Source organism: Corticium candelabrum, chromosome 9, assembly GCF_963422355.1.
Source record: "Corticium candelabrum chromosome 9, ooCorCand1.1, whole genome shotgun sequence".
Lineage (NCBI taxonomy): Eukaryota > Metazoa > Porifera > Homoscleromorpha > Homosclerophorida > Plakinidae > Corticium > Corticium candelabrum.
In genome coordinates this window covers 6,851,487-6,877,851 of record NC_085093.1, presented here as the reverse complement: position 1 = coordinate 6,877,851, position 26,365 = coordinate 6,851,487, and the positions used below count along the sequence as shown (strand labels likewise).

The 26,365-nt window shown below is 40.8% G+C and overlaps 3 protein-coding genes across 10 annotated transcripts in view; 1 reads left to right on the top strand and 2 right to left on the bottom strand.

The window, feature by feature from the left end:
- Window positions 1-119: 119 nt before the first annotated feature.
- Window positions 120-11,510, bottom strand: LOC134184301 (transmembrane protein 104-like). 3 transcript variants are annotated; one of them, XM_062651956.1, is made up of 10 exons: window positions 11,434-11,510; window positions 11,241-11,362; window positions 1,905-2,013; window positions 1,796-1,835; window positions 1,658-1,728; window positions 1,569-1,599; window positions 1,379-1,478; window positions 1,200-1,320; window positions 1,043-1,136; window positions 120-976 (listed from the first exon to the last, which is right to left on the bottom strand). In XM_062651956.1, the coding sequence occupies exons 1-10, from the start codon at window positions 11,473-11,475 to the stop codon at window positions 210-212; spliced, it is 1,497 nt and encodes a 498-aa protein (XP_062507940.1). In that variant the 5' UTR covers window positions 11,476-11,510; the 3' UTR covers window positions 120-209. The 3 variants fall into 3 exon arrangements, with proteins under 3 accessions (XP_062507940.1, XP_062507941.1, XP_062507942.1); XM_062651957.1 differs by lacking the exon at window positions 11,434-11,510 and adding an exon at window positions 9,215-9,314 and having other exon boundaries at window positions 11,241-11,352; XM_062651958.1 differs by lacking the exons at window positions 11,241-11,362; window positions 11,434-11,510 and adding an exon at window positions 5,443-5,458.
- A 47-nt stretch (window positions 11,511-11,557) lies between these two features.
- Window positions 11,558-13,908, top strand: LOC134184456 (alpha/beta-tubulin-N-acetyltransferase 9-like). 5 transcript variants are annotated; one of them, XM_062652152.1, is made up of 7 exons: window positions 11,558-11,634; window positions 11,730-11,839; window positions 12,663-12,728; window positions 13,315-13,395; window positions 13,454-13,513; window positions 13,575-13,669; window positions 13,750-13,908. In XM_062652152.1, the coding sequence occupies exons 1-7, from the start codon at window positions 11,558-11,560 to the stop codon at window positions 13,870-13,872; spliced, it is 612 nt and encodes a 203-aa protein (XP_062508136.1). In that variant the 3' UTR covers window positions 13,873-13,908. The 5 variants fall into 5 exon arrangements, with proteins under 5 accessions (XP_062508136.1, XP_062508139.1, XP_062508138.1 ...); XM_062652155.1 differs by having other exon boundaries at window positions 11,712-11,839; window positions 12,684-12,716; XM_062652154.1 differs by having other exon boundaries at window positions 11,712-11,839; window positions 12,684-12,728.
- The window catches only part of LOC134184454 (arf-GAP with dual PH domain-containing protein 1-like), a 12,805-nt gene continuing 345 nt past the window's right edge, over window positions 13,906-26,365 (bottom strand). Inside the window, exons 3-11 of one of the 2 annotated variants that reach the window (XM_062652149.1) lie at window positions 26,210-26,304; window positions 25,962-26,044; window positions 18,256-18,368; window positions 18,034-18,186; window positions 16,427-16,510; window positions 15,034-15,096; window positions 14,898-14,969; window positions 14,603-14,843; window positions 13,906-14,203 (exon numbers count right to left, since the gene is read on the bottom strand). In XM_062652149.1, the coding sequence (XP_062508133.1) occupies window positions 14,097-14,203; window positions 14,603-14,843; window positions 14,898-14,969; window positions 15,034-15,096; window positions 16,427-16,510; window positions 18,034-18,186; window positions 18,256-18,368; window positions 25,962-26,044; window positions 26,210-26,304 (1,011 nt within the window). In that variant the 3' untranslated portion in view covers window positions 13,906-14,096. Of the gene's footprint in view, window positions 14,204-14,320; window positions 14,844-14,897; window positions 14,970-15,033; window positions 15,097-16,426; window positions 16,511-18,033; window positions 18,187-18,255; window positions 18,369-25,961; window positions 26,045-26,209; window positions 26,305-26,365 lie in introns of those variants that run through there. The other variant, XM_062652148.1, reaches the window with a different exon arrangement.

Genomic DNA, 26,365 nt, shown 5'->3' with positions numbered 1-26,365 from the left:
CAACCAATTCTAATACTGAAAACACCTACCAAACATTACTTGAAAAGCACATCTTAGTTATCACCTATTTCTAAGTGCTAATCTCTATGAAGACTGATGCATACTATCCACATGAACAAAATACGACACACGAATTTAATTTATATATTATTAAGTTAATCCACATACTTGACTTCAAAGCTGGTAATACGCTTGTCGTACAAAACAATCTACAAACGACTTACAATGTTATTGACTGTCACGATCAGCCACGAAGCAACAGACCAAAAGCAAACTACCACTATCCACACGTTTCCACTAAATACCGACTCGTGATGATTGATCTTATTCACCCCTCGAGTTGCCAGTTGTCGACGTCCACACCACACCAGCATAGCAGGGATAACATACTGAACTCCCACGCCCGCATACGATCCAGTTATACCAACCAAAATCCCCAAATTGTCGGTAGCAAAAGCCACAGCCACTGGAGGAAGAACAGCTAGAAGAGGAAAGACAATTCGATCAACGACGAATGGAAACTTGCGTCCTTCGCGATAAAACAAAGACTTGAGATTGTTCCGGAGAGTAACCCCAATGATGGGAAAGTTTGTACTCAGTGTGAACACCGGAAAAAGTTGAATGAAATAAGAAGAGAATACATCAAAAGCGTAGGCTTTAGTCACGTGTGTATCAAGATGAAAGTTGTTGGTGTACTCGTCGTCGATCAGTCCTGGTGGAAATCGCGTGATAGCCGTATACACAATCAAAACATAGAACAATGTGACAGCAATGAAGTCAAACCCCAACATTGCTGTGAGACCCTTCTTGTTTTTGATGGGGGTGATCATCGATGGCAACGAGTGCTGACACATAAATGCATACACAAGAGCTCCAAACAGATTTGGAAGATGTGTGACTCTAAACAGTGTCGGTTTGACACGATTTCCATTCTTCAATATGTCGATGAGTGAAACCACAACCATCAACACCAATGCTGCATGCCATGAGTACGAAAACGTCAGCTAGTTGACATTCTAAACGTCGTGAAAGCAGAACGTACCAATATAGCGAGTAGCAGATGTAAAAATTTGAAGATATTTTGTTTTCTGAACGTTGAAGAAAACGAATGGTCCCAAAATCAAAGTGAAGCCTAGCTGTACAAACAAACTATTCAAACTACAACGTGTAAACAAGCTCAACATGAAAAGAAGTAATACCAGAAATATATAATATGCTTGTTTCTTCGTCACAGTATGCGGACCGAAGCAATTGTCTGTTCGACTGTCATTGACTGATGTATGATTTGCAGTTTTGTTTGTAGATCTACCATTGCTTCCGCTGCATGTACAGCACAGCAATACACACATGTACATGTAACAGATTCAGCAACTTTTACCAAACAACAGATGTCAATGCCTTAGGAATTGCAGTAGCATAAATGGCCAGGTCTCCATACAAGTACACAACAATACACAAGTAGTAGAGAACAATTCCAACTGCAACAGCAAACAATTTTACAGTTTCTTTCTTACAAGTGTGCGCGCGCGTAGTCTTTGCGCGGTTTGCAAGTTGAACCATCATACTACCTCGATTGAAAAAGAACGTAGCCAGTTGACCCTACAAACACTAAATTTTAACCGGATTATTTAATATCAATAACAAGTTTGATTCTTACCATTTCAATCCTATCTGAGATTGTAAACAAGTTCTTTGGCTGTTTGTTGCTTGTTGTTAGTAAAGATCTCCCTGCAACGTAAAGCACGCCATCCGCACTATTAAAGTTTCCCATAAGTAACAATACACATTTTACTACTTGAGAAATTGTCGTCAGACTTTTGAGAAAAAACTAAAGCCTATCAGTAGCAAAAACATCATAATGTAAGCAACAAATCACAATTCAAATACAAGCACAAATTTCTGACTTGAACTGACGTCTCAGATTCATCATCACTGTCTGGGCTTCCTCCTGAAATTTGTAGCCATGCATTTCCAAGTGCCATTGCTTCAACCATGAATGTAGATGTGACGAAGCTAACAGTTAGAAACAGTTAGTTGCAAGATAGACATACACATTTCTACACTGAATCACAGTGCAAAACAGTGTAATAACACTGATTTGCTAAACTGACAAACACATCACCCTAGATACCTTATATATTAAGTCTCAAGAAGTGTATTTGGCGCATCTTTCTTGAGAATCATTTACTTCATATTAGTAGAAAGAATACTAACAATCGTGATATTGCTCGCGTGTGTGGTGTGGTGTGTGTGTGTGTGTGTGTGTGTGTGTGTGTGTGTGTGTGTGGTTAGTATGGAGAGTAATTGTGGTTGTTGCTACATGGAGTTTCAGATCATTGGTGAAGAATGCTGGTGATGTCAGAACATGTAGAAAGTATAGCACTCAAAAACTAAATGGTATGGACAAGATTTTGGACTACCTAGGGTTGTATCTTAATTTTTACTGGTCGTCCAGTACCCTCTGCTGCTGAAAGTCATTTACGTAATGAGGGAGTTGGCATCCTCCTTGATGAAAAAGCCTCTGCAACCTGAAAACTAGGAGGTAAAGTTTGGAAAACCGTGAGCTCCCATATTGTTACAGTCAGGCTTAAATTTCATTCTTTAACAAGAAATACAAAGAAGTGCTATCGGAAAAGGAGAAAGTATGCTGATGTTTTTGTCTCAGTTGTCTTCTGTCATTCAAGGCACTATCAGCAGAATAAAAGTTGTATGAGCAGTTACGTTGTACTTTGGATGACATGGATGCGTCTGATTATCTATATCCTCTTGGTTGGAGAGTTCAATGTACGTGTTGGCAAGCACAGTCAAACTTCGGATATATGGCATAGTGCAGTAGATTATTAATATGACATAGATGAACGGAATGTTGCAGAAGAAGAGCTGCTACAGTTTAGTGAAGTCAATCAACTGCTTGTCATAAATATTTGGTTTAAAAAATAACCGAAAGATATGGCCACATGGATGCATCCTGCAACCAAAACTTATTTTGACAAGAAACAGATGTAAAAGTAGTTAAACCTGCCAATGTTTGGACAGCTTACTTACTGGTCAAGGCTGTGGTAAAAATAAACGTTATGAGACCAACAGATGGAGAAAGGAAACCACATATTCCTTAAGGCTTAAAGCTGTGGACAATTTGCAAGACCCTTAAGAAGTCTTATGCTGGTAAAGCTGACAGATATTCCAAACGACAACCTTGGTGGTTCACATCATTTACTAGAACAGAAATTAAAAGATCCTAATATGTTCAATAATCCTATAGAAGCTGATATACTCAGTTTACTCCTGGTCATAGAAGGAAGAAACAACCTGATTGTTTTTAGAGAGTATTCCACCTTATACCTTTCATAGATGCAGAAAATGCTGCTCATGTCGACTGGCTCCAAGTACAGTCAGTAGCACACAAAATTCACTTGGCAAAAACAGCGACAAGTCAAACCGGCCATCACTGTGGCCAAAGAAAACTGGATTCAGAAAATAGCTAGGGTGGCTGAGTTTATAGAAAGAATGGTCAAACATGAAGGCATTGTATAGAAAATTACAACTAACCAGTACTGGGTTACGAGTAGAATTAGGGAAGGAGAAGCCGCTGTGTCCGCAGATAAAAAAAGTTGCCTTTTGGTACAAAGCGTTTGACCGTTTGGCAAAATCAATCGGAATGTTCAACGAAGCAGATGGAGATGATACGGTTTGATACAGCAGTTGGATGAAGAATGCATTTCACTTCTCTTTTGATTTGGCAAACAAATGACCACAATATTACACCGATTGCGAAGCATAATTTGTTCATGAGGTGTCTAAGCGAAGAGATACGCTTGTGACTAGAGAATGTACTGCTTCATACAAGAACAACTCGCAAGCCATGCAAGAACATTCTTCAGACGGAAACATAACGTCATGGTAGAGCACGACCGCCTTCACAGTAGGGAGCAAGAGATAGGAGAATCAATGCAAGAATATTTAGCTGTTCTTCAGCAAATTGCTGCAAACCGTCAATTCAAACCGAGCAAATATGATAGTTGTTTATAGGACCTTTTTGTGGCGGGTCTTCGGGATGACACAATGCTCCGGAATTTTACTAGAAGGCAGCTTTACTGAGTCAAACACTGCAACAGGTCTTGACATTCGCCCAAACCTTGGAAGGAGTGAAAGACAGCAGTGGTGGATCCTGAGTTTGGCTGAAGGGGAGGAGGCACGTGCCGATTGTGCCCATGCCTGGATCCACTACTGGACAGCGTTATGGCAACAAGAGATACCAGTGAGACAACCTTCCCCTATGTTTCTCGTTCTAAGACAATAGCCAAGAAAACTAAGCAAACCATTAGATGAGGTTCTAGCAAACCAAAAACGTTCTACTCTAAAGGTACCTGTTTCATTTGTGGAGAACGCAAGCATTATGCTGCTGGGTGCCCGTTGAAGCCTCACCATGATTCTATGTTCTGCCAAGGATGTTGAAAATTTGGTCATGTGAAAAGGGTTGTCGGTCTGGAAGAAAGCATAAATCAGAGAGACATTTGAAGGAACAAGAGGAAGAGTGTGTTGTCAAAGCAGAACAGTCTAATTTGTGTACAGTTAGTTCAGGAACAGAATCAGACTCATCTCAGCAGCATCTTGATTCGGTGTGTAGAGAAATATGCAAAGCTGAAGACAATTTATAGCTCAGGGAAATGACTGCTTGTAGACATAAAAGTGGAAGAAAAAACTACTACGATTTCGAGTAGACAAGGGAGCTGACGTGTCTCTGATTGATGAACCCTCTTGGATAGAATTGTGCAAGCCTAACTTACGAGAAACTACAAAACGGCTAAGAAATGCATCTGGCAATCTACTGGAATTCAAAGGCACCTTCACAGAAACAGTAACGTTTAGAAATACCAAGTTGAAGACGTCTTTCTTTGTCAAGCAAGGTAGATGCTCAAACTGCTAGGAATGAACTTGATTAAGAGAATATGTCTTGTTTAACTCCTGCGTTGTGTTTTTGAAATCACTGGACAACCAGGCTTCAAGGACAGTGCGTGCATGGCAGAAGGTTCGGTCACTAAAAACTCTAAAGAGTCCTGACTGACTCTTCCGACGTCTTCCAAGACGATCTTGGCTGTTGTAGCATTTCAGTAAGCATTCAGTTACGGCCACACGCGGAACTAAAAGTTTTCCTCCTCATTGTGCACCTATCCTGTTGCGCGAGCGACAGAAGCCGAACTCAAGAGGAATGTTGAACATGGAGTTTTGGAACCAACCAACCCAGCAATTTGTGCCGTTACAACGGTAAATGTTATTAAGGCATCGAGAATGATCAGACTATGAGGAGATTTCAAGCTAGCGACTAAATCAATACCTACTTATCGACTGCTACCCACTTCCACTTCCAGAAGACCTACCTATTATTTTAGAGCTATGGCTGGGAGACAGAAATTTACAAAATTAGACTTGCCTGATGCATACAATCAATTGACTCTTGATGAAGCTAGTCAACAGTGTCTCGCCACCAACACTCATTCGGATCTTTACAAGTATCGCCGCTTGCCGGTTGGAATTAGCTCAGCCCCTGCACTGTTTCAAAAAGTTATGAACAAAGTACTGGCAGGCTTGAAGGGAGTGGCCTTCTTTATGGATGACATACCTATAACAGGAGTCAATGATAAAGATCATGTTGAAAATCTAACAGCAGTATTACAACAATTGCGGCAATACAGCCTCTGGGTCAAGAAACAGAAATGTGTGTTCCTCCAATCTTCCTAGGAATATCTGAGACACACAATTGATAGACATGGTGTCAGGGCTTCTGACAGCAAGATTAATTAAAGCAATTCAGTCTATGCCAGCTCCACAAAATCAATCAGACCTACAGTCATTCTTGGGATTGGCAAACTATATTTCCATCGTTTCTATCCTATGATGGCAGATTCTACCTCTCCACTGAACCACTTGTTGCAGAAAGATGCATCTTGGGAGTGGAATGTCAAGGCCAAGACTGGTTTCATAATATCAAACAATAGCTACTATCACTGCCAACTCTAACCAATTATGAAGCAAAGTTCCCGATAGGATTGGCCTGTGATGTCAGCAGCAAGGGCATTGGTGCTTGTATTTTCAACTTCAGCAGAGATGGGAAAGAACATGTGATTGCACATGGCAGTAGCATAACGTTAAAAGTAGGCGGTGCGTAGTACATTAAAATGAACCAATGGCGTCACAATCCCATCACGTGATTTTTAAAATTTTTAATGTCTAAATATAGTTTTCAAAAATTATAGATCAGTAAGTTTAATAGAGTCAAAGAATAAACTAAACTTAGTGAAAGAGATCAATTGTGTTTGCAAGAATGAATTTGACAATAAGCAAAACAGTCCACTACCTACTTAATTTGTCTAAATCCACTTTTTTGCATCAAAGTAGATGTGAAAGAGTCCAAGATTCAACAACTAACTTCAGATCAAAAGCGGACCTTCACAGCTAAGCGGGCGGTTCATCTGAACCCTGAACCCCCCAGCCTAAGGGCCTGTTGCATATGCATCAAAGTCGTTAACACCGACAGAGAAAAACTACTCCCGAGTAGAAAAAGGTCTGGCAATTGTGTTCACATTACACAAATTTCTTAGGGTGACGATTTATATTACGTACTGATCACCGACCACTCTTGACCATCTTTGATGCTACGAAGGGCGCTACGACTGTCCCAATACGACTACCGAATAGAGTTCAGGAAGTCTAACAAATAGAGTTCAGGAAGTCGAGTGAGCATGGAAATGCCGACGCATTATCATGACTACCCATGGATGAAGATGCAGAATTTGACAAATTTAATAGTCAAAAAGACAAGGCAAACTAATATGTCGCAGCCCTCGAAAAGCAGTACGTACAGAAAGGATCAATCCAGTAGCAGCAGCTTCAGAAGTATAATGACAAAGACTCCGTTCTACAGGAGGTAATTCGATGTCTTCAGAATGGCTGACCATCAGGACAAAAGGACCCAGCAGTCATACCATTTGCAACTTGTTGGCATCAACTCTCGATGCACAATGGATGATTACTGAAACATAATGATGGAATACATATAGTCATTGAAGCAGCTATCAGACCACAGCTCCTGCAACAGTTACATCGTGCTCATGTGGAAGTCAATAAAATTGACAAGGACCTGTGACACATGCTCATTGCATCGAAACAACCCTCCTGTAACTCCCTTGCATCCATGGGAATTTCCCACTACCCATGGAAAAGGTTACACGTAGACTTTGCGGACCGTTCAAGGGTTGGATGTGGTTGGTGGTCTCATCAAGATGCATTCAAAGTGGCCAGAAGTCGTAAGGTTAAGATAGGTTCGACCACTACCAAACTAACTATTTCCATACTAAGACAGCTCTTCGCACGATTTGGACTCCCGAAGCAAAAATTTCCGAAAAGGGAGCTCAATTCACGTCAAGTGACTTCAAAATTTTATAAGCAGTACAGCATACTCCATACTCCTAATCCTGCCTACCACCCAAGCAGTAATGGGCAAGCCGAAAGATTTGTCCAAACTTTCAAAAAGGGGATCAGGAAGGGTATGGATGAGGACCACGCAGATCTGGACGACATTGTGAAAAGGTTCCTAGCTCTTTACCGCAACACAGAATACCACACTACAGGAGAGAGTCCAGCCAAGCTCCTGTTAGGTAGGAATCTATCCGGTCCTCTGGACATCCCACTGCCGCCTAGTACATGCCTACCATCAGTGGAAATCAAAGTAAAAAAATCACAAAAGAAACTGAAGACCTATCACAATCAGACATCAAAACTATGTCAACCATTCCACCTAGAAGACCACGTGTTAGTGTGCCAACCAGAGAGTCCTGACAAAGGATACTGGAAACCAGCAACAGTAACAACAGTATTGTTAAACAATGGTACTTGGTGCAATGCAATGACAGAGAGAGAACAAGGAAGGTATACGTAAACCAATTGCAAGATGGCAAAAGGAATGAATCTCATATCGGCCCATGAAAAGAACAACACAAAGGCACCAAGGGAACCAGAAAGCTCGTCTCCAGATGACAGTGCTGCAAGTAAGGGAACGGACAGTGTTAGCAGCAGCTCAGAACCAGAAGAAAGCAAAAAAGAATGCAGTATACCTCATCAAAGTGTATGAACAACCAAGGGGTTAACCACCTGATCAATATGGTGACTGGAGTTAAGGCTGTATTACGTTGTGTTTGGATTAAATTTGTATTTATAGAAAGGGGATTAGTGTAGGGTGATATATACCGGGGAGTTTGTGTTTTGATTCGGGCCATATGTACCGGCATCCAGTCAAATAAACCAGAGAACTGTGTTAACGCTGAACAAGCTACAGAGTGTACAAAAGTCCTTCAGGTGAGACTGCAATGTGTGGTAGAACAGTGGTGTTAAATACAAATGTGGTTTCTGAAAAGAAAGGGGCTCTGTTGATATGATCTTTGTTGCAAGGCAATTAATTAACTTATTGATTGAAAATCAAACGAACATAATTCCTCTTTATCAATTCTCTTTGTGAATTTACAAAAAAGCCTACAATTCAGTAACTTGTCTAGCTCTTTGGCAACTCCTGGAAAATATGACATACCATTGACCCTTGTAGCCATTATATTAAAACCTCAACATGACAGAATGCAAGCTAGAGTAAGGGTTGGAGTCACAACCACTGATAAAATAGATGTTTGTAATGGTCTTCGTCAAACATGTGCTTTAGCCCCACACTACTTAATTTCAATTTAGTTGTTCAAGATTATAAGAGTCGTTGTCATCAAGAAGGAGTGTATGCAGAGCATAAAATTGGTAAGCAGTTAGTGGGGGACATGCAGAATCTCAAAGTCTTGTCTGTCTACTTTGCAAGTTACAGAGTCTCAATTTGCAGATGATGTAGCTTTATATTCTACATCGCGTAAAAGACATTGAACACATTTCTACACTTTTTTCAAAACTGCAAAGGATTGCGGACTGACCGTCAGTACCAGCAAGTCAAAGAGTAGCCTCGATGCTAGGCCATCTTTGCCTTACAGTGGCAACTTCGTTTCCGGTCATGTGAACTCTATGTGTGATTGCGTGCGTTACTCCACCACATAAGGCAAAGATGGCCTAGCGTCGAGGCTAGTCAAAGGGTATGGCATTTGAAAATAACCTCTGTGAAATACAGAAAGCTCTAGACCCAATGGTTGTCAATGACGACTCTATGAAAAGAGTTGATAACTTTGCCTACCTTGGCAACTGCATTGCAGCAGACAGTGACTTGCAGAAAGAAGTGTCACATCGCACTGGTATAGCCTCTAAAGCTTTGGATGCTTACATCAGACGATTTCCTAGAACAAGCATTTGTCAATAAAGTTGACATTTTACCCTCTCTCTTATATGGTGCAGAGACTTGGACAACCAAGTCCAAAAATATCAGACAGCTACAGTAGATTATTTCACAATCAATGTACTATTCTTGATGTCATCAAAGGTTTGCATTAATCAACGGATATCTGATATTATAATGTCCCATTCATTACATTGGCTAAGGCATGTTGCTGGTATGAACTGTACTCGTACTCCAAAACCAGTTAAAGAGCTACTATCTAAAAGGCCATGCCATGGCATTAAAGAGTTTCAGCGATGCAGTATCCCATGATCTAAAACTATGAATGCGTCTGGAGTGAACTGGTACCTCTTTACTCAAGATTGAACTAAGTGAAAAGATGTGATCAATAATGTCTGACAACTAAAAAAGACAACAAACTCAACAACATAGAGCTAACCCACGAAAATCAATTTTTGCATGCCTGTGTGAAAGATCTTTCCGCACACAGGGAGATATGGCATGGCATTCTCATTGCTGTTCAGTGACAACGCGGTAACAGTCACTTATTACCTTTCTGTAGTGTCTCATTGCTACATGCAATGGATGGCTCTCAATGTGTGTGTGTGTGTGTGTGTGTGTGTGTGTGTGTGTGTGTGTGTGTGTGTGTGTGTGTGTGTGTGTGTGTGTGCATGTGCTTTGAACACATGACCATAATTTGTGCAAACACAATTTAATTTAAAAATCATATCAGGCCAAACAGTCACATATAAGAAAACAAAAGTCCAAGGAGATGACCCAGCTGACGTTCACAAGTTCTATTAGTACTGGCTTGCTAGATATGAACCCATCACGTTCCACATTATCAGTAAAGCCAAAAGTTCATGAAATGAGCCAATTATCATTACATTATGAGTAGACGGACCAACTAAACTCACTTTCTGAAGTTAGGCAATCTTTCCTCCTAATCACTTAGTTTATGACTGTGCAGCAATCATGCTCAGGTTTCTTCTTACACTCTAAAGACTATGCCGTATGAAAAGTAGAACAAATTAATTATATCATGAGAAAAGGAATCCACTTTCAGAGGGAAATACCCTACTTTTGATTGTGCAAGTCAAACCTTTTTTTACTCTAGATTGCATAGCAAGCCAGCAAGATACCGCTACATAGGGAAATTTTGTTCCCTAGGTGTTCAAACAGCACCGTACAATCTCTAACGCTGCAGAAAGTGATAGGAAAATTGGCTAGAAATACGTAGAAACATGTTTTAAAAGTTGATTTTAGCACTAGGCGACGAGATTCTATGCTCAAAATGCTCAAAATCTTTACAGAGTGTCTAAATTTGCTCGGAAGATGACGATCTAGCATGTTTCGAGCATCCAAAACGAGAGCGAGTAACTTCACTCATATCTGACAACTACACACTGTACCACGGCTACGCACGCTGCCCATACGATTGTTTGGAAGATGAGATGTTAGACTACTGCAAAAAATAGATTCGTTTTGTGTCTGTGCTTTGGAGGTCATCTGAAAATATAGGTATTTGTCCGGGTCTACAAGTAGGGCGTGGTAGACGTTAGTCGAGTCTCGTTCTCACTAGAACGAGCCAAATCAAAGCCGGATCCAGAGGGGGTTCAGGGGGTTAAAACTTTCTCTTTTCCAATAGGCGTGGTTTAATAATTTCATATAATTTCATTAGAAAAGAGAGAATTAGTAATGCTATAAATAACTGCTACCAGGTCAACCCCCTTTTCAAAAATTCCTGGATCCGACCCTGCAAATCCATTGATTGTCACGGATCACAAATAGTTACCTAACGTCTCTACGTTGACCAATTTCATACTTAGACAATTGCGTTGGACCGAGATCTCGCATCCGAAACCAGATACGGGACTCTACATCCAATTAACATACGGAGCTAGCAAGCGTAATTATAGAGCCTCACCTGAAGAAGCACAATATAATAATGAATATTGTTCCCGCCAACCAACCAGCATCTGCAAACGCTTTGGGCATAGCCAGTACGCCAGCTCCCACAATCAAATTGAAGACAAAAACGAAACCAACCTATACCAGCAGCAAACGACGAATATAGCACTGAATGTTAGCTTCCAAGATGTGCCTTTCCATATACTCACTGGACGAGAGTAGAGGCTTCCAACTTCCGTCACACTCGGCATGTTGAATGGGTGTAGTGTGAACAGCGTTGCAGCAGCTGAGTAAAGTGCGTTACTGATTTGTCGAACCACACCCTCGCTTGAGATGAGACTCAATCAACATACGAAGCTAGTCGGCCACAGGGCAGTTCTTGTGCCTTACTGTATACACCACGTTCCAAAGTAAGTCTAAAATGAAAGAAATGCGTAATCGAGTACGTTTACCTACAATGTGACAAGTACGTGCACGTGACTTGCAGTGCTCACTTTGCTTATAGGTACCACGAATGGATGAAATCTCCAGAACTGCTCGAGTTGACAGCATCTGAACAGCTTTCATTAGAAGAAGAATATCAGATGCAGCAAACCTGGCTGAAAGACGACAATAGTAAGTAATCAATTAATTAATTAATTATAAGTTTTAGCATAATTATGCTGAATGCATATTCTGAAAGAAGAAATTGAAATTGTGCGGCAATAAAGTCGGACGATTTCACGGAACATCACTAATTAATTTGTGTGATAACAAATATTAATCCAACCCAACAATTTGTGCAGGAAGAAATCCATCTCCAATATAAATTTAATTGGGTGATGGGCCCGCAAAATTGCACGAATTCCCTGCCTCCCCCAGCACAATTTTCTTTTTTCAGGTTATGGATGCATGTTACAGTAATAGATTTAGATCAGCAACGTACTAAAACTGATTACTAGCTAATTCTAGCTGAGACACTGGGATATTTCTTTTTGATTCCTCTAGACTATGTTGAGTCTATAACAATTAGTTTTTATGTTAATTACGTTAATTATGTTATTTGTTAATTATTGTTGTTAATAAATATTGTTTATATTATTGTAAGCAAATATTAATTGTTAATAAAGTTATTTATGTTAATTATTAAGTATGTTAGTTTTAATTGTGTGGATTTGGATATACTTTTGATTAATTTTTAGCAATTCATTCTGGCTTTTGCTACTTATAGTATGTGTATTGACTAAAAGGTGTTGTGTGTGTGTGTGTGTGTGTGTGTGTGCATGCGCGTGCATTCAAGCGTGGTGCTATGGACAAAATAATAATAGCATATGCATTGTTAGTTATATAATAATGAAATGACATGTTGTAAACTGAAACTGGGATTGAACTTGCAGCTGTTTATGCTGCCAGAAAGTGCTCCAGTTTCAGTTGTCACTTTTTCATTGCTGTTTTGTAGAATGCACATTCATTGTCTTAGATGCCGAAAAATTGAATACCTCAACTGAAACAGGTAATCGGAAAAGTAATGCATAGTTATTGTTGGAATTAGTATTTATAATTTAATTGGTTTGTGTGATCATGCACAGCTGGTTAACAGGCAAGCATAGAAATGTATGAGCTCATACATGAATTTACTGATTACTACTTGTAGTAATTAGCAATGTATCTGTTAATTTGAACCATTAATTAATAGTTTATACACTAGATATTTACTGTCAGAGCTTACTTATATTCTACTGTGGTAATTAATGTGCCTGTAGAATGTGTGTATCTGTAATTTGAAGAGATCACTTATCCACACATCCTCTGATCCCAACCTGTTGGTTGTGACACTCCACTGTACCTTGTAATTCACGCAGTCTTGAGAGCAATAACATGCAGTAGTTCCAGATTTTGATAGCAGTTTACCAATTTTGGTCTTGCAAATCAAAATTTGGTTCATCTTTTTTTTTGCACAAAGACTGATAAAAACAATGGAACGACCTAAATACAAAGAAGGTTCCAAGGTGTGTGTGTGTGTGTGTGTGTGTGCATGCGTGGGCGCATGCATGTGTGTGGTTTCTTGTTCATCTCATACTTAGGATATTAAGTCTTCAATGTCTATATAGATGCTATGGTGGGTGATGTCAATTTATTCCTCAACGATCCAGATGATGTGAGCGTAGGAGAAATTGAAATAATGACAGCAGGTCAGTGATTACAGTCTTCCTGAAAATCAGCATGAATCACTGATTCCTGTTGCACTAGAATCTTCTAGTAGACGCAAAGGCATTGCATCGGAAGCACTGACTGCCATGATGAGATATGGTATAGCACATTGAACTTCTGCAGTTCGGTAGAAAGTCTCATTATGACATAAAATTTGCAGCAAATGAGAAACTTGCTGTCACAAAGTTTGTAGCCAAAGTTGGACAAAACAATGCTGCCAGTCGGTCATTCTTTCAAAAGCTCGAATTCAAACAGGTTTAAATGCTGTGTCCAGAGTGACACAATGAATGGCGACCATGACTTCATCTGGCAGACTAACATCTGTATACTTGCAGGTCTCATTGAATGCAGTATTTCACGAAGTAGTACTAGAAAGGCTGATTACCGGTGAGGAGAGACAAAAACTACTAGACAGTACAAGTCATGTTGTGATCGACCACTACGATAGAAGTAGCTAAACCTCAATAGACAGCAACAGCAATCTCGGTTCTTGTTCAATTTATTGACAGACAGAATCACCATGGGTAAAGTACGACCACTACGCAAGAATTTATTGATTCTATAGATACCCAACTGTCAGCCAGCCAGTTGCTTGCTTTTAGGTACAGTAGTACTGATATGCTGTGCTTAATTAATATCTCCACTTGTGATACAAAACTACTGAATTTTCATGACTTCACTGTCAGAAAGCTGAAGATTTCTTTTTTCCAAAACGAAACAAACTTCTTGAAGTATTCTTGAAACCTGAAGCAGTACCCCCGCCAACTGGTGTGGTAGAAGATTTCCTTCCTATGAGACAGACAGAGGGTTCTTGTGACACAAGAATGTCTATCGTCCGCCGCAGCCCTACTGGTGGAAATGCATACTGTGTTGTGCTTCAAGATCATCATTTTGCAAAAGTGCAAAGTTAGTAATGTGCAAAGTATATTAGAAGTATTAGCAGCATTGCCTTTAAACTACAAAGCCACTCTTACAAACTGTCCAGTGCATTATTACTGACAAGTTCATGTAAAGACCAGTAGAAAATATAGGTACAGGTACATGCATGTTTGCATCAAACACTTGGGCCCTTATAAAACGGAGATGGAGCACGGCCAAGAGTGTGCAAAGGACGTGGAGGTGGCTGCGGCGGTACATCAACGGGAGGCACCAGGGTGGCTGGTAAAGATCTCATTTTGCATTCCGTACCATTTGCTATGCTTCCTGTCTCATCTTGCCCAGGCGGCATCCGAAGAACACGCTGAAATGCTTCTACCCATGACCGTTGCTCTTCATCATTCTCTGCTGCAAACTGGTATGTTCTGGATGGTGTTCGCAAGAGAAGAGGATAGTTTTGTGACAGTCTAGCTCCACCTGATCCCTCTTCCACACCATAACCCTCACTGACCGAACCCAGTGTAACGGCCTTTTTCTTCAGTGGCAGTGGATCCTGTCACATGAAGTCAAGGAACCATGAAAATACCAGATGTTAAGATAAACTTACAAGCGGTTGCTTGTAGTAATAAAGTGTCTTCTGATCTAATAGAAACCATCTCTTGTTCATCTTTGTCTTCATCTGTTGCAGCATTTCAAACACTACCATTCAAAGATCCTGATCAGAACACCTGCATGCAACTTACGTCAGGCCCAGTCTTCCATAATATACCCGCCTTCACAAAGTCTCTAGACATCTTTAGTGAAAGCTGGAATGCACAGACAGAGACACAATTATTGCAATACATACACACTTGCAAAACAGCTGGAACTCTCTCAATAAGAGTGTATAACAGATCGAGGAGGTTAGAATAAAGTAATTGTTTCATCCTGATTTCACAAGCAGCACTTATGAAAAGTAGGCAAAAGAGGCCACCGACTTCGTGTGAGGTGATGTGGTTTGTGGCCTACCGCAAGTTAGGTGACCCAAGATGCAAGCACGTTAGAGGTGTAGTTTCATGATTTATGTCCACAAATTGGCACACCCACACTATAAGTAATCGTGACATAATTTCACGTTGTGACAAAGCAAAGCTGAACAAGGAAACCACTAGCTAATTTATGCACCGCATCCTCAGTCCTTATACCTAGTATAATCATTTAAATGGGTCATGCAAACCATGTCCTTGTCTGCCACAGCAGTTCTACTAATTGTAGTCAACATTTCTAGGAAACCAGACAAACATGTTAGATTCATGCTCTAGCATTTCTCATTTACAGCTAGCTTGATGGTCGATGATAAAGTCCTTTCTTCTGTATATTAGCACGTGGCCCAGAAACGGTTGGACACAAACTACGGTACTGAAGTCGTATGTTACCTTTAGTGTTCAGCACCTCTTTTTGCATTTCGATGACTGTTTTGCATTGCAAAGTTTGTCTAGCTCTGAGATCCTGCTTATGTTCAATCATTGCTAAATCACGTGCTACAGCAAAAGAGATTGAAAAGTGCTCTGCTGTTGAATGGCATGCCATTTCAAAATGGGAAATAGTAAGGGAAATGGTGGCATGATTCTTAGCTTGCATGAGCGCACCTATGTGTGCAAGTTAATAGTGGGGGTGTAGCTTCAAGCAGCTATATCACATCAATCAGAACCACGAGGTGTGATTAGACTGAGTGACTGTCCATACTTGAGATCTAATAACCCATCAAGCCTCACACAGATATCAAGTATGATAATACCTCTGTAGTTATTATCTCGATTTCAGTGTACTGTTAATATAAATGACTGTACCAGCGGTGGCTACATTTTTCTTTCCTGTCTGAGGTGGGAACTATCTAGCTACTCTAGACTAATGCTGTGCTAAATAAAACATTTTTAGCAATTTGAGCAGCACACATGATGGAAGTTCCAACAGCAGCACTTTAGATATAACCATGAACAGAAAACTGCTGGAAACAGCTGAAGAAGTAAAATTACAAAGGCTTATTGGAATTTTTTTAATTGAAACAACTAGAAAATAGAAACGGAAATTAAACCAAGACAGACTATATGTTAACTGCAAGTACTTCAGAATAGAAAAAATTTGGAATTAATTTACCTGTTGCTCATTCAAGCCGGCCTGGTAGAGTCCAAGTAAGTTTGCCCTTGAATGTCTAATAGCCAGAAACCATTCAACTATATCCTGTCAGAGAGAAGATTAGCTACAACCATCAGTCTGTATTAAAGCATTCATACGTACACAGGAAACATTAAAATAACTACATGAAATGTACATCTCTGTTAATTATGTGTAGATCAACTGAATGGATCAACAGCTCTCAATGCTGTAACAATAACAACAGCAGCCAATCCAGATAAGTAAGTTATAAAATGGTTCATCAACCTTTCTTGTTGTCCTCGTAATTTCTACACCCTCACTGCTAATACAGTAGAGTGCCACATATCGGGATACGCAAAAGGGGCGTGGCTATTTGGACTAATCAAAAGCCATGTTGTGAATGAACATCAGTGAATTGCAAAATAGCTGATTATGGCCCTAACTTTCCCAGTCTTGCTATGTGTTTTGCACATATCTGTATGCTGACCATGTGATAAGCAACTTCGGTGGTAGTGCTTCATACCATCCAAGTATCTCTGCAGTTATTCGACAAATCACTACGCACCATTTCCTGGTCCCATGCTGTTAGTTGTGTCACTCCACTGTATCTTGTAGTTCACACAGTCTTGAGAGGAATAGTCTTAAATAGTGTTAGAAAGGGAAGAATTCTACACTAGAAGTAATAACAAAGATGTGTTCCACCGTTGAAATACATATGCATGAGTGACTGTCCATTAGACAAAATGCTTTCCTTGAACAAATCCACTATCTGCTCCAACTACTAGCTGGCAAAACAGAACCATAGCCAGTATCTGGTGTTTTTATTAGGTCAAAGTTGCTACTTGTCACATCAAATTCTATTCTGTCATATTCTATTCTGATAGTCAGATCAAACTCACAAAACGTCAAATCAAATTTGTAGTTTGTCAGATCAAGTTTGTAATCTGTGAAATCAAATGCACAATGTGTCAAATTATCATTGTCATAGGTCAAATCAAATTCGCAACTTGTCAAACCAACTTTGCTGTCAGTCATGTGAGGACATATCAGCCACAACAAAGACACTGAAAATGATAGACAGTAGAGATGTGGTTCGTGTGTGTGTGTGTGTGTGTGTGTGTGTGTGTGTGTGTGTGTGTGTGTGTGTGTGTGTGTGCACACGACGTTTGTACAACAAGCATGCTCAGAAGAATAGACGCTAGGTTACAGGAGGAAAGAGACAAACGAGAGAGGGGGAAAATCCACTGATTTATGACAGAAACAAACAAATTGTTTGTTTAAACTGTAGAAGAGCTATTAGGAGACCAGGGGATCTCAAACGACACAAGTGTGGCACTGTGAGGTCAAGACGATTGCTGTGATGAATTACTTTCATGCATACCAAACACTGGTCTGCTGTAATCAATACTAAAAAATTGGTTGGGACTGGTGGCATGAACACAGTTACCTCAATGCTACAATAGTCAGTTACCAACCAGTCCACTAATTTACATTCTCATCAATATTCAAACCTTGTCTGTTTGTTTATGCTCTATAAATGCATCTATAGAAGTGTCTCGTTTGCTTACACTAAAGAAAAAGACAAACATGTCTCAGCACACACTCACCGGTCCTTTCTCTGCATAAACATATATATTGCGAACACAGTCTTCTCTAGGCTTATAGAACATCAACACCATGCCATTCGGATGGCTGACAATGTCATCAACAAGAACAGCATTGAGCTCTGTCAAAGGCAGACTCCCACATGGCTCAGCATCCTTAATATTTCACAATAAAAAAACAAGAAATGTATAAAACAAAAAGACCAAACACAGAAAATCATATGCCTGCTCCTTCTCAAAGTATCTCAAGTAATTTCCCTTTTCTGATAGTTCAAAAAGTCGTGGCTTCCATTCCACTCTTTCTTTGGCTTTCTTGTAAAGAAAGCCCCTCTTGTGACCTACGAGACAACAGTATGACAACTTCTGGTGACAACATAAGCTGTTCACGATGCAACAATATTGGTAGGTGCATTATTACTACATACAATAGATTCAATGCTTGCAAAAAAAGTCTATGAATTCAGACAGAAATACAGGCTTGGTCTTTCTCCTCGACAGAATGACCAGTTAGGCCTTCCAGAAAGTATGACACAGAGGGGAAGGGACTGGCTACGCAAGACTACTCAAGCCTAGAAAGACACCAGTACGTCATACTAACAAGGTGATTTAACTATTACGTTATTCTGCTGTGCTGAATGGCACCAGTCATGCAGGCCCCGGTGCACACACCATGCGCAAGTTAGCAATTGTTGTAATTTCTAGTTTGACTGCAGACAAGAAGCCGTAAAGACCACAAAATTGTTGCTATGCCTTGTCATTGGCAAGCCTACCCTTACTACTAATAGTCATTCACCGTTAACTTGTGTAGCCTTAGGACTTGTTGACACAGCCACTATGGTACAGTACTCGTACAACAGTAAAGTGCACAAACTGACATATAGCTAACATCCTACCTGCTATGCGATGCAACTGCTGAATACAAGATACTCTTTGAACAAAAATGCGATTGTCAGGCAGTATGTTAAGAAGGTTCAGTGATAAAACCCCATGCTCAATGCATCAAGGTGTGCTACTCTCTTAAATATCTTAAGCCCTGACCAGAACGGATTGCAATTCTGCTGATCGCAATCTGATCGGGATAGCGAGCGTCCACACTGCACTTTGAAAATGCTACCTCCGCCTCATTTTCGGTATCACGTGACTAATGACCAATGTGTACGTGTGGGTTTTTGCTTGTGGAAACTGTTGATACAGCGACGTAAGGTGAGTGAGAACAAAGACGAGAGAGAAGAGGGTTAGATGTTCCAACTACATGCGTAGAGTACGTAGAGGTAATGCCTACTATTTCCAACTGGATTCACCCAATCACAATCAAAACCACCTCCCAATGTGGATTGGATTTATCGCGACCGGATCGCGATCCAGTTACAAGTGTGAATAGGGCTTTAATCTTACATATTATATCTCTGTTAGCCTCGATACTAGGCCTTCATTTGCTTTCGGTAGTCCTTCCACGCGAGGATAGCAATGGGACTGTATCACGTGATGTTCCCTCCTGCTATCCTTACGCAGAAGAACCGCAGAAAAACAGTGGCCTAGTGTCGAGGCTACATCTCTGCAGTATGACAGAAAAATGATTTGCACCATCTATTTCTAACATCGGCTTCACTGCAGCAACCTTCTTCCTGAATTCTTTGAAGGTTGAGATAGTTGTCAAGTTTGTTTCCCCAAACCCAGAATGTTAAAAAACTACAAGTACTGTACTGTATTATTAGGTCTTGATATGCCAACGCTCAGCTTGTTGTCATACTTGGATATCTTCCTATTTTAAATTTCTCCGTTGTCTATATTCTTCCTCATCAACAGCTTGAATGCTTTTGCTCCAGAGGGAAGCAATAGAGACATCTAACTCGGTGTTAGCCCTACTGAATACACGAAACATGATAATATCTGGCCTCCTGTCTGTCTCTACGTATTATTTGTTTCTAGGTTCCTTGCAGTATTAGATTAGAGATTAGAATTCCGAGGACCATATCCAGGAATGACAACAAATAAGATGAGTGAGACCAGGAGCACTCCTGTGTGAGAGTTATCTAACGCAGTCGAGAAATTGCCTGAACGTTTCTGAAATGGAAGTCGTCATGCGATTGGCTTATCATTCATCACACTGCAGACAGTATTCGTATGTTCTGTGTTGTGTCTGCTCAACACAACGGCCAAGGTCAAGTGGTGGAGGACGTGGTACCAGTGTCTGGTGGACAAATGACATATACCATTCATGTTGTTTCTTAGTTTTCATGAAATTGATGTCCACAACCACGCTTCCGTACCTTCTCTGTTGCTCTTTTCTAATAAAATTCTATGGAAGTTAGCAATGTCTCCAACTTGGTCTAAAAGAGCTGTTCAAACTAGTAAACATCTTCACAAGACAACCGAAAATTAGGTAAGTGGCACTGTGGAGCTGAGTCCAAACAAAATGGTCTAGGTAAAGAACGGAAGTGACATAGTCTATTTGTGACATCATAGTCTATCCGTGATATCAAACTAATTACCATTGCTGACTGGTGCTAGAATTTCCAGGAAGCTAGGACTGCCAGAAAACTGTGCAACTTTGGCATTTCATGGGGTACCCTTTCTACTAAGTAGTCAGCATTCCTACATTTCCTTGCAATATGCTACCCATAAGCTAGAGAAGCCACAGAAAAAGTCAAACCATCTGCTTTGTATAATAAACATATGTTGGTATGCCAAGCATCTTTTACACATTTAGAGAACATGTCATGTAATTGTAAGGCTTAGAAAGCAGCAAAGCCAATTCCTAGTACAGTAGTGACACTAGTCTTTCTTGGTTGCAACCATCTCTACTTTTAGTAAAGCTCATCAAATCTATGTATACCAGTAAATGCTTGTTAGCATTGTGTTAGGAGAGTCTTTACTTATTTGCATAACAATGCCATTATCTTTTGTATCAGCACTCCAACTCACAAACCGGTGTTCACTAGCAGTGTACAGTCTCACTATGCTTTCAGCGTCCCAGATACTTAATCCTCAGCATGGCGATGAGGAGTCTAGCTATGGTCGCCGTCTGTCAACTTTTTATGTGTGTTACAACCATGGAAACGCCCTACCATGTGCCTAAAGTTACACCGTGACCGTAGATATAGCAGGTCTACCTATACCCGACCTTCCCTTCCACAGCTTTCCCTGTTTGCCGTTGTGACAGAGTGAGGGCGCAGTACAGGTGCTAGATGGCTACAGAACGTGAGAAAATCGATCTTAAAACGTCTTCAGAAGCGTTGTAGACGCATGCGCAATTTTTGTTACTTGTGTCTGTGTCTTTAAAAAATATCAAAGGCGTCAGCCACACAAAAATTTCAATCAGAACAGTTACCGAGTAACACGAGAATCATGCAGTCATTTGAATTTAACCCTCTACCCCAGCCATCACAAGGTGTCGTCAGGTAACAGGGTTCGAAAACTGGTTGCCAAATGGCGATCCCTGTCACAGGAATGGTGACTAGTCAGTGTAGGAAGTCGTCATGCTGTTGGGAAAGGTAAACCGTGACGAAGATAGACTTTCCAGATTTCCGAGTTAGCAGGGGCTTGAAAACTAGTATGGCGTAATCTGGGTACACAAAACCTTAACTTTGCCGTCTAAACTGTCCACCCATGTGTTTCACCATCCTAATGCGCTGAAGTTCGTGCACAAGGAATGACACTTACCTGCATATGGGAAACACTTAGGTAATTAATTAATTAAAAAAACGCACAATAGGTTCAATTTTGACTGACTTTCTGCAAAACGGCGTCCATTCAGTACTTACTAAACTTGAAATGTGTAATAGAAGTCAAAGCCAGAGCAATTCTAGCCGAGGTCGGCAAATACCAATATTCCTGGAAGCAAGTTACTAGTTTCTTGTCCCGGTGCCAACTAGATTTGCTCTGATTGCTGGCTAGGGATCTGATGCTCCTGCAAATCTGCTTCCAGTAGCTGTGGGCACAGACGAAAACTGCCTCTATCGGGCCATTCATTGCTTTTTGCAAATTGCCATCAAGAACTACAGCTTCGCACGTTCTTGAGCTCATGCTCAATTACATTGGTTGCTGCAAGGAATGCACTGACAAGGTGTCAATGGAGTCTGGCTTCATGATCTATTTGTCTACTGTTACTTATAGTAAGACTTCAATGAGATAACAGAAATACGGCACGTGTGCATGATGTCTGCACAAAGAGACAGTGGCATTAACCTGCAAGTATTTTGTCTCTGTAATTAATTAGGCATATTTAATTAGGCTAATTAATTAGGCTTCCATAGCAACACATCACGTGATTCCTAATTGAAAGTTTAGTGTAACAAACTGTTGGTCAGTTGGTCAGTTTATGCTAAAACCTCTAATATGTCCCAACCCTTAAAACCTAGATATTAATCGAGAATAAACGCCTTCTGCCTGCATGTGGTTACATTGCCGCATCATATTTTTGAACTAGGATGAGTGTAACAAAAAGTAAGTAGCTATAATAAGCCTATTAAAGAGACTAACTAATAACTTCTGAGCATCACAAGTAGGCGTGGCCCCCCCCCGCGTACATTTATTGAGGGGCGTGGCATAATAAGAATTGCTTTGCCGACAAACATTTCTTACGCTTTTCGAACCCTGTACAAGTAGGGTACAGTGCATGCACTTTAGTTCATCCCCCATCTCAGAAGATGGTTTTTTGCAAAGAAAATGAGACCAGTCGTTGCAGTCTATTTGACATGCCCAAATATATATTGGACGTGGAGGTGCGTGGATCTGCGTTTTCCACTCAGCCGCAATGACCATGGTTTGTAGAGCAGGCAACAACCATGGCTTTAGACTTCTCTATCCCAAGACATTAATTTCTGTTCCACCAACAGTTGCTGGGGACAAGTATAGGTTATCGCCTGCGTTCCAAAGCAATATCATATTTATTGCCCAAGCACCGTTTATTGCACTCTCCTACATATTTATTGCCTGAGCACCGTTTATTGAACTCACCTATGGCTCATACAATAAACGGTGCTCAGGCAATAAATATGATATAGCTCAGGAACAAGGGTGATAACCGACTTAGTTACCGGCACGTGGCCCCTACCCAATGAGTGTTCGAGTAGACTGCCATGTAGTGGTTTAGCGACAGTTTCAACTACATAGTCAGAGATGGCTTACTTTTTGTAAGCTGCTCTTGACTTACTAGGACTTGTTAGCTTGTTTGAGAAGTTTGTGGTTTGCATAAATGGCCAGCATGTTTGCATCAGATGGCCTGCATGTTGCATAGGTGTTGCATATCAGGTAATGCACTATGAGCATGCAATAACTGATTGAGCAACAACTGGAAAGTGTGCAAATAACTGCAGTATGTGTGCAATAACTAAATATGCGGGAACTTGGTCGAATACAGGTAGTATTGCACCGTTTTCGAGAACGCACATGCCGGTAACTAAATACCCTTATTCCCCTTGTTACCTCTTTCCCCAACCATTCACCATCAAACTTTGTGGTTAGACAGCTAGAGTGCAAATGTCTACATACCTCAATAGCACAACCCTTCCTCAACTTTGTTATTACAGTTTGACAAGTGACTTGACTTAACCACTTTCAATGTACAGTACACCCTCGACTATCCTGACTTCTCCGGATACAGGTTACAAGACCAGATAATCAAAAGTTGATAAATATCAACTAATTTTCCTCCACTGTAAAAGACCACACTCTGCAGGGTTCTCACTAGAGATTTTTGAGAGTGTGGCGAGATGAGAGGGTCGACGACGCATTGCTCTTTACAGTCGGGCATGCGCACTGGAGCCAATCTCAAGTGAGGCAGATTTGTGTTGTAGCAGACTTACATTCAAAGTGTCTTGCCACGCCCTTGCAAGGAAATCTACTTCGATTGTCAGTAAGCCCTTCTTAGCGATGTTCATCAATTGCGCATGCGATAGTTTCGAACTACAGAAAGTTTGTCTAGTCGAGCATTGATTGACATGTACCACTATCATTGCTTTGACCAGTCTCGAGTAGATTCTAGGTGTACACTTGCCAGACAAGAGTGTGCTTTCCGGGTTACGGAAGAGTATCTGGGACTAGAATCAGAGGCAGCACATCCGGGATTGCAATCAACAGCTTGCGCGTACCGTAGAGCTACGTCACGAAGCGAGGCCATCATCTCGCACCATTTTGCAAGAGCCTAGATTTGTGGCTACTGTCACCTTTAGTATTGTCTCCAGTAGTATGGAATTCTCAAACATTCCTTAGCTGTAGACTTTGGACTCCTATCTACCGTTTCTGAGCGTGGCGCACTCCTACTGGAGCATGGCACTGCGCCATGCAGTAGCGAAAACCCTACTCTGTTTCCACACCTACTGTACATTCATGTCAATAGAAGAGTCATCAACAGCTGCCTGTTTATTAGATTATTACGTTCTGTTATGTATTCGCTCATTTGTGAGAGGCTGTACCTACAGCATATTAGTACAAAGTGAAATATATTACTATAGTTTCTTTATCCAGGAATGCAGAAAGTCGGGCAGGGTTCTGCCCACGGGTGGTTGGAGGTGGTCGCTCCCCCCCCCCCCCCCGACCACCACTCAACAAACACCGACCATCGCTCCCATGTTTCTACCACCACTATATATTTTAGCGAGTGTTTTACTTTGGAAGGTGAACAGTTTGTTGACAGATAAGCACATTGTTCACATGGTGACATGGCGGCATATCCGGATACAATCTATATAATATGATCTATCGCTCAGGGTACTAAGATGGCGTGAGATCCAACACTGCAGTGTGCATGTCAGCGATGAGCAAGGCAATATCCTAGCCGCTCTGTAACAGAGCCAGTCAAAGTCGTCTTCAAAGACTTTTTGCTATTTTTTAGACAGGAGCACTGGCTGTTCGAAACCTGCAGCTGGTGCATGGACAGCAGACATATAACCATGCCATAGCATAAACGTGAGAATGGGCAACATAGTCCCAACTGTTAACAGAAGTTGCAGTTTTCTTAGTCTGCTCTTTCAGATAATGGACCATCAACAGTGCCATGCATTTTGTTTGACGCTTTCTTGTCTGTTTTGCGATGATGCATGACTGTCTGGCCGTTTGCTCTACTTCTCTCTCTATCTTAAATAAACCATGCCCCTTAATTAATTAAGGCAGTGGATACACAACCACTACTACCAAAATCCTGGGCAGAACATTGGTCGGGGGAGGGGCCAAGGGCCCAGGGAGGGGACGCAAAATTTGTCCAGATAATTGAGGATGAACTGTAATTTGACTAATGCATATACAAGCTTCTGTTGTCTTGTGAACTATAAACAAACACAGTAACAGTGTCCTACACACCCATGTGAAAAACAACCAGTACCTGACTAAAGAACCTTGGTTTAGCCCAAAACATCACCAGTGCTAAAATTGTACACTCAGTTTACTATTAATTCATTACAAGCATCATCTCTAAGCCAAAGAATTAATATACGCACTGTATTAACATTATCTTCTTTCAATGGTATTCATTGCTGTTCCAAGATGATACAAGAGCCCACTAACACCAATAAGAAAAACAGAAAGCTAGCCCAAAACCTTCCTAGAAATTCTTCCACACAAACACTTCATGCACTACAATTTGGAAATCCTAACCACTGTACTAAACACAACAAACACACCTGTAATTGGTTTACAGCAGCAATGTGTGCCAATAAAAGGAATGCTGTCCACTGACATACAATCTGTTGATAATGGTTTCCTTGGTATGTGTTAAACCATAACCCCCATCAAAGCTAGGGTCTTTCTACAATTTTGTAGTTGTTGTACGTTACCAAAAGCAATAGCATTGAATTCTTAGTTTCTACCTACGCTCCAACAATTAAAGCTCCAAGGCATGCGTATGCACTGGTAGCTCTCTGCCAACTGACACATAAAAGTAATAGACCTAATAGGGTACAAGAGACGTTCTAGGCAGGCCAGATGTTTCCCACCTGACATATACGCCGGCTTCTCGGCTCCAGCACAGAACTCTTTTCTCTGATATTTGGCTATAACCCACTGGTCTCGTAAAACACTGAAAAACAAACAATCGTGAAAATACAACAACAACAACGAATAAGACACGACAAAGATGCCGCAACAAGTACCAGACAGTGACAGTGTACGTGCAAATAACCGCAAGCAACTGACGCCCTTCATCATTGTATCACACTACCCACAACATGCAAACACAACTTACCGCACATCTTTCTCACTTTTCGGTCTCTTGAAGGCGGCGTGGTAGTTCGCCTCCAACGTGTCGTTCACCTTTAGGTTTCCCTTCTCCATCATTATCTTCAACAACAATTATGAACGTAATTTCCGTATTCAAATCTAGCTAATGTGTAACGACTAA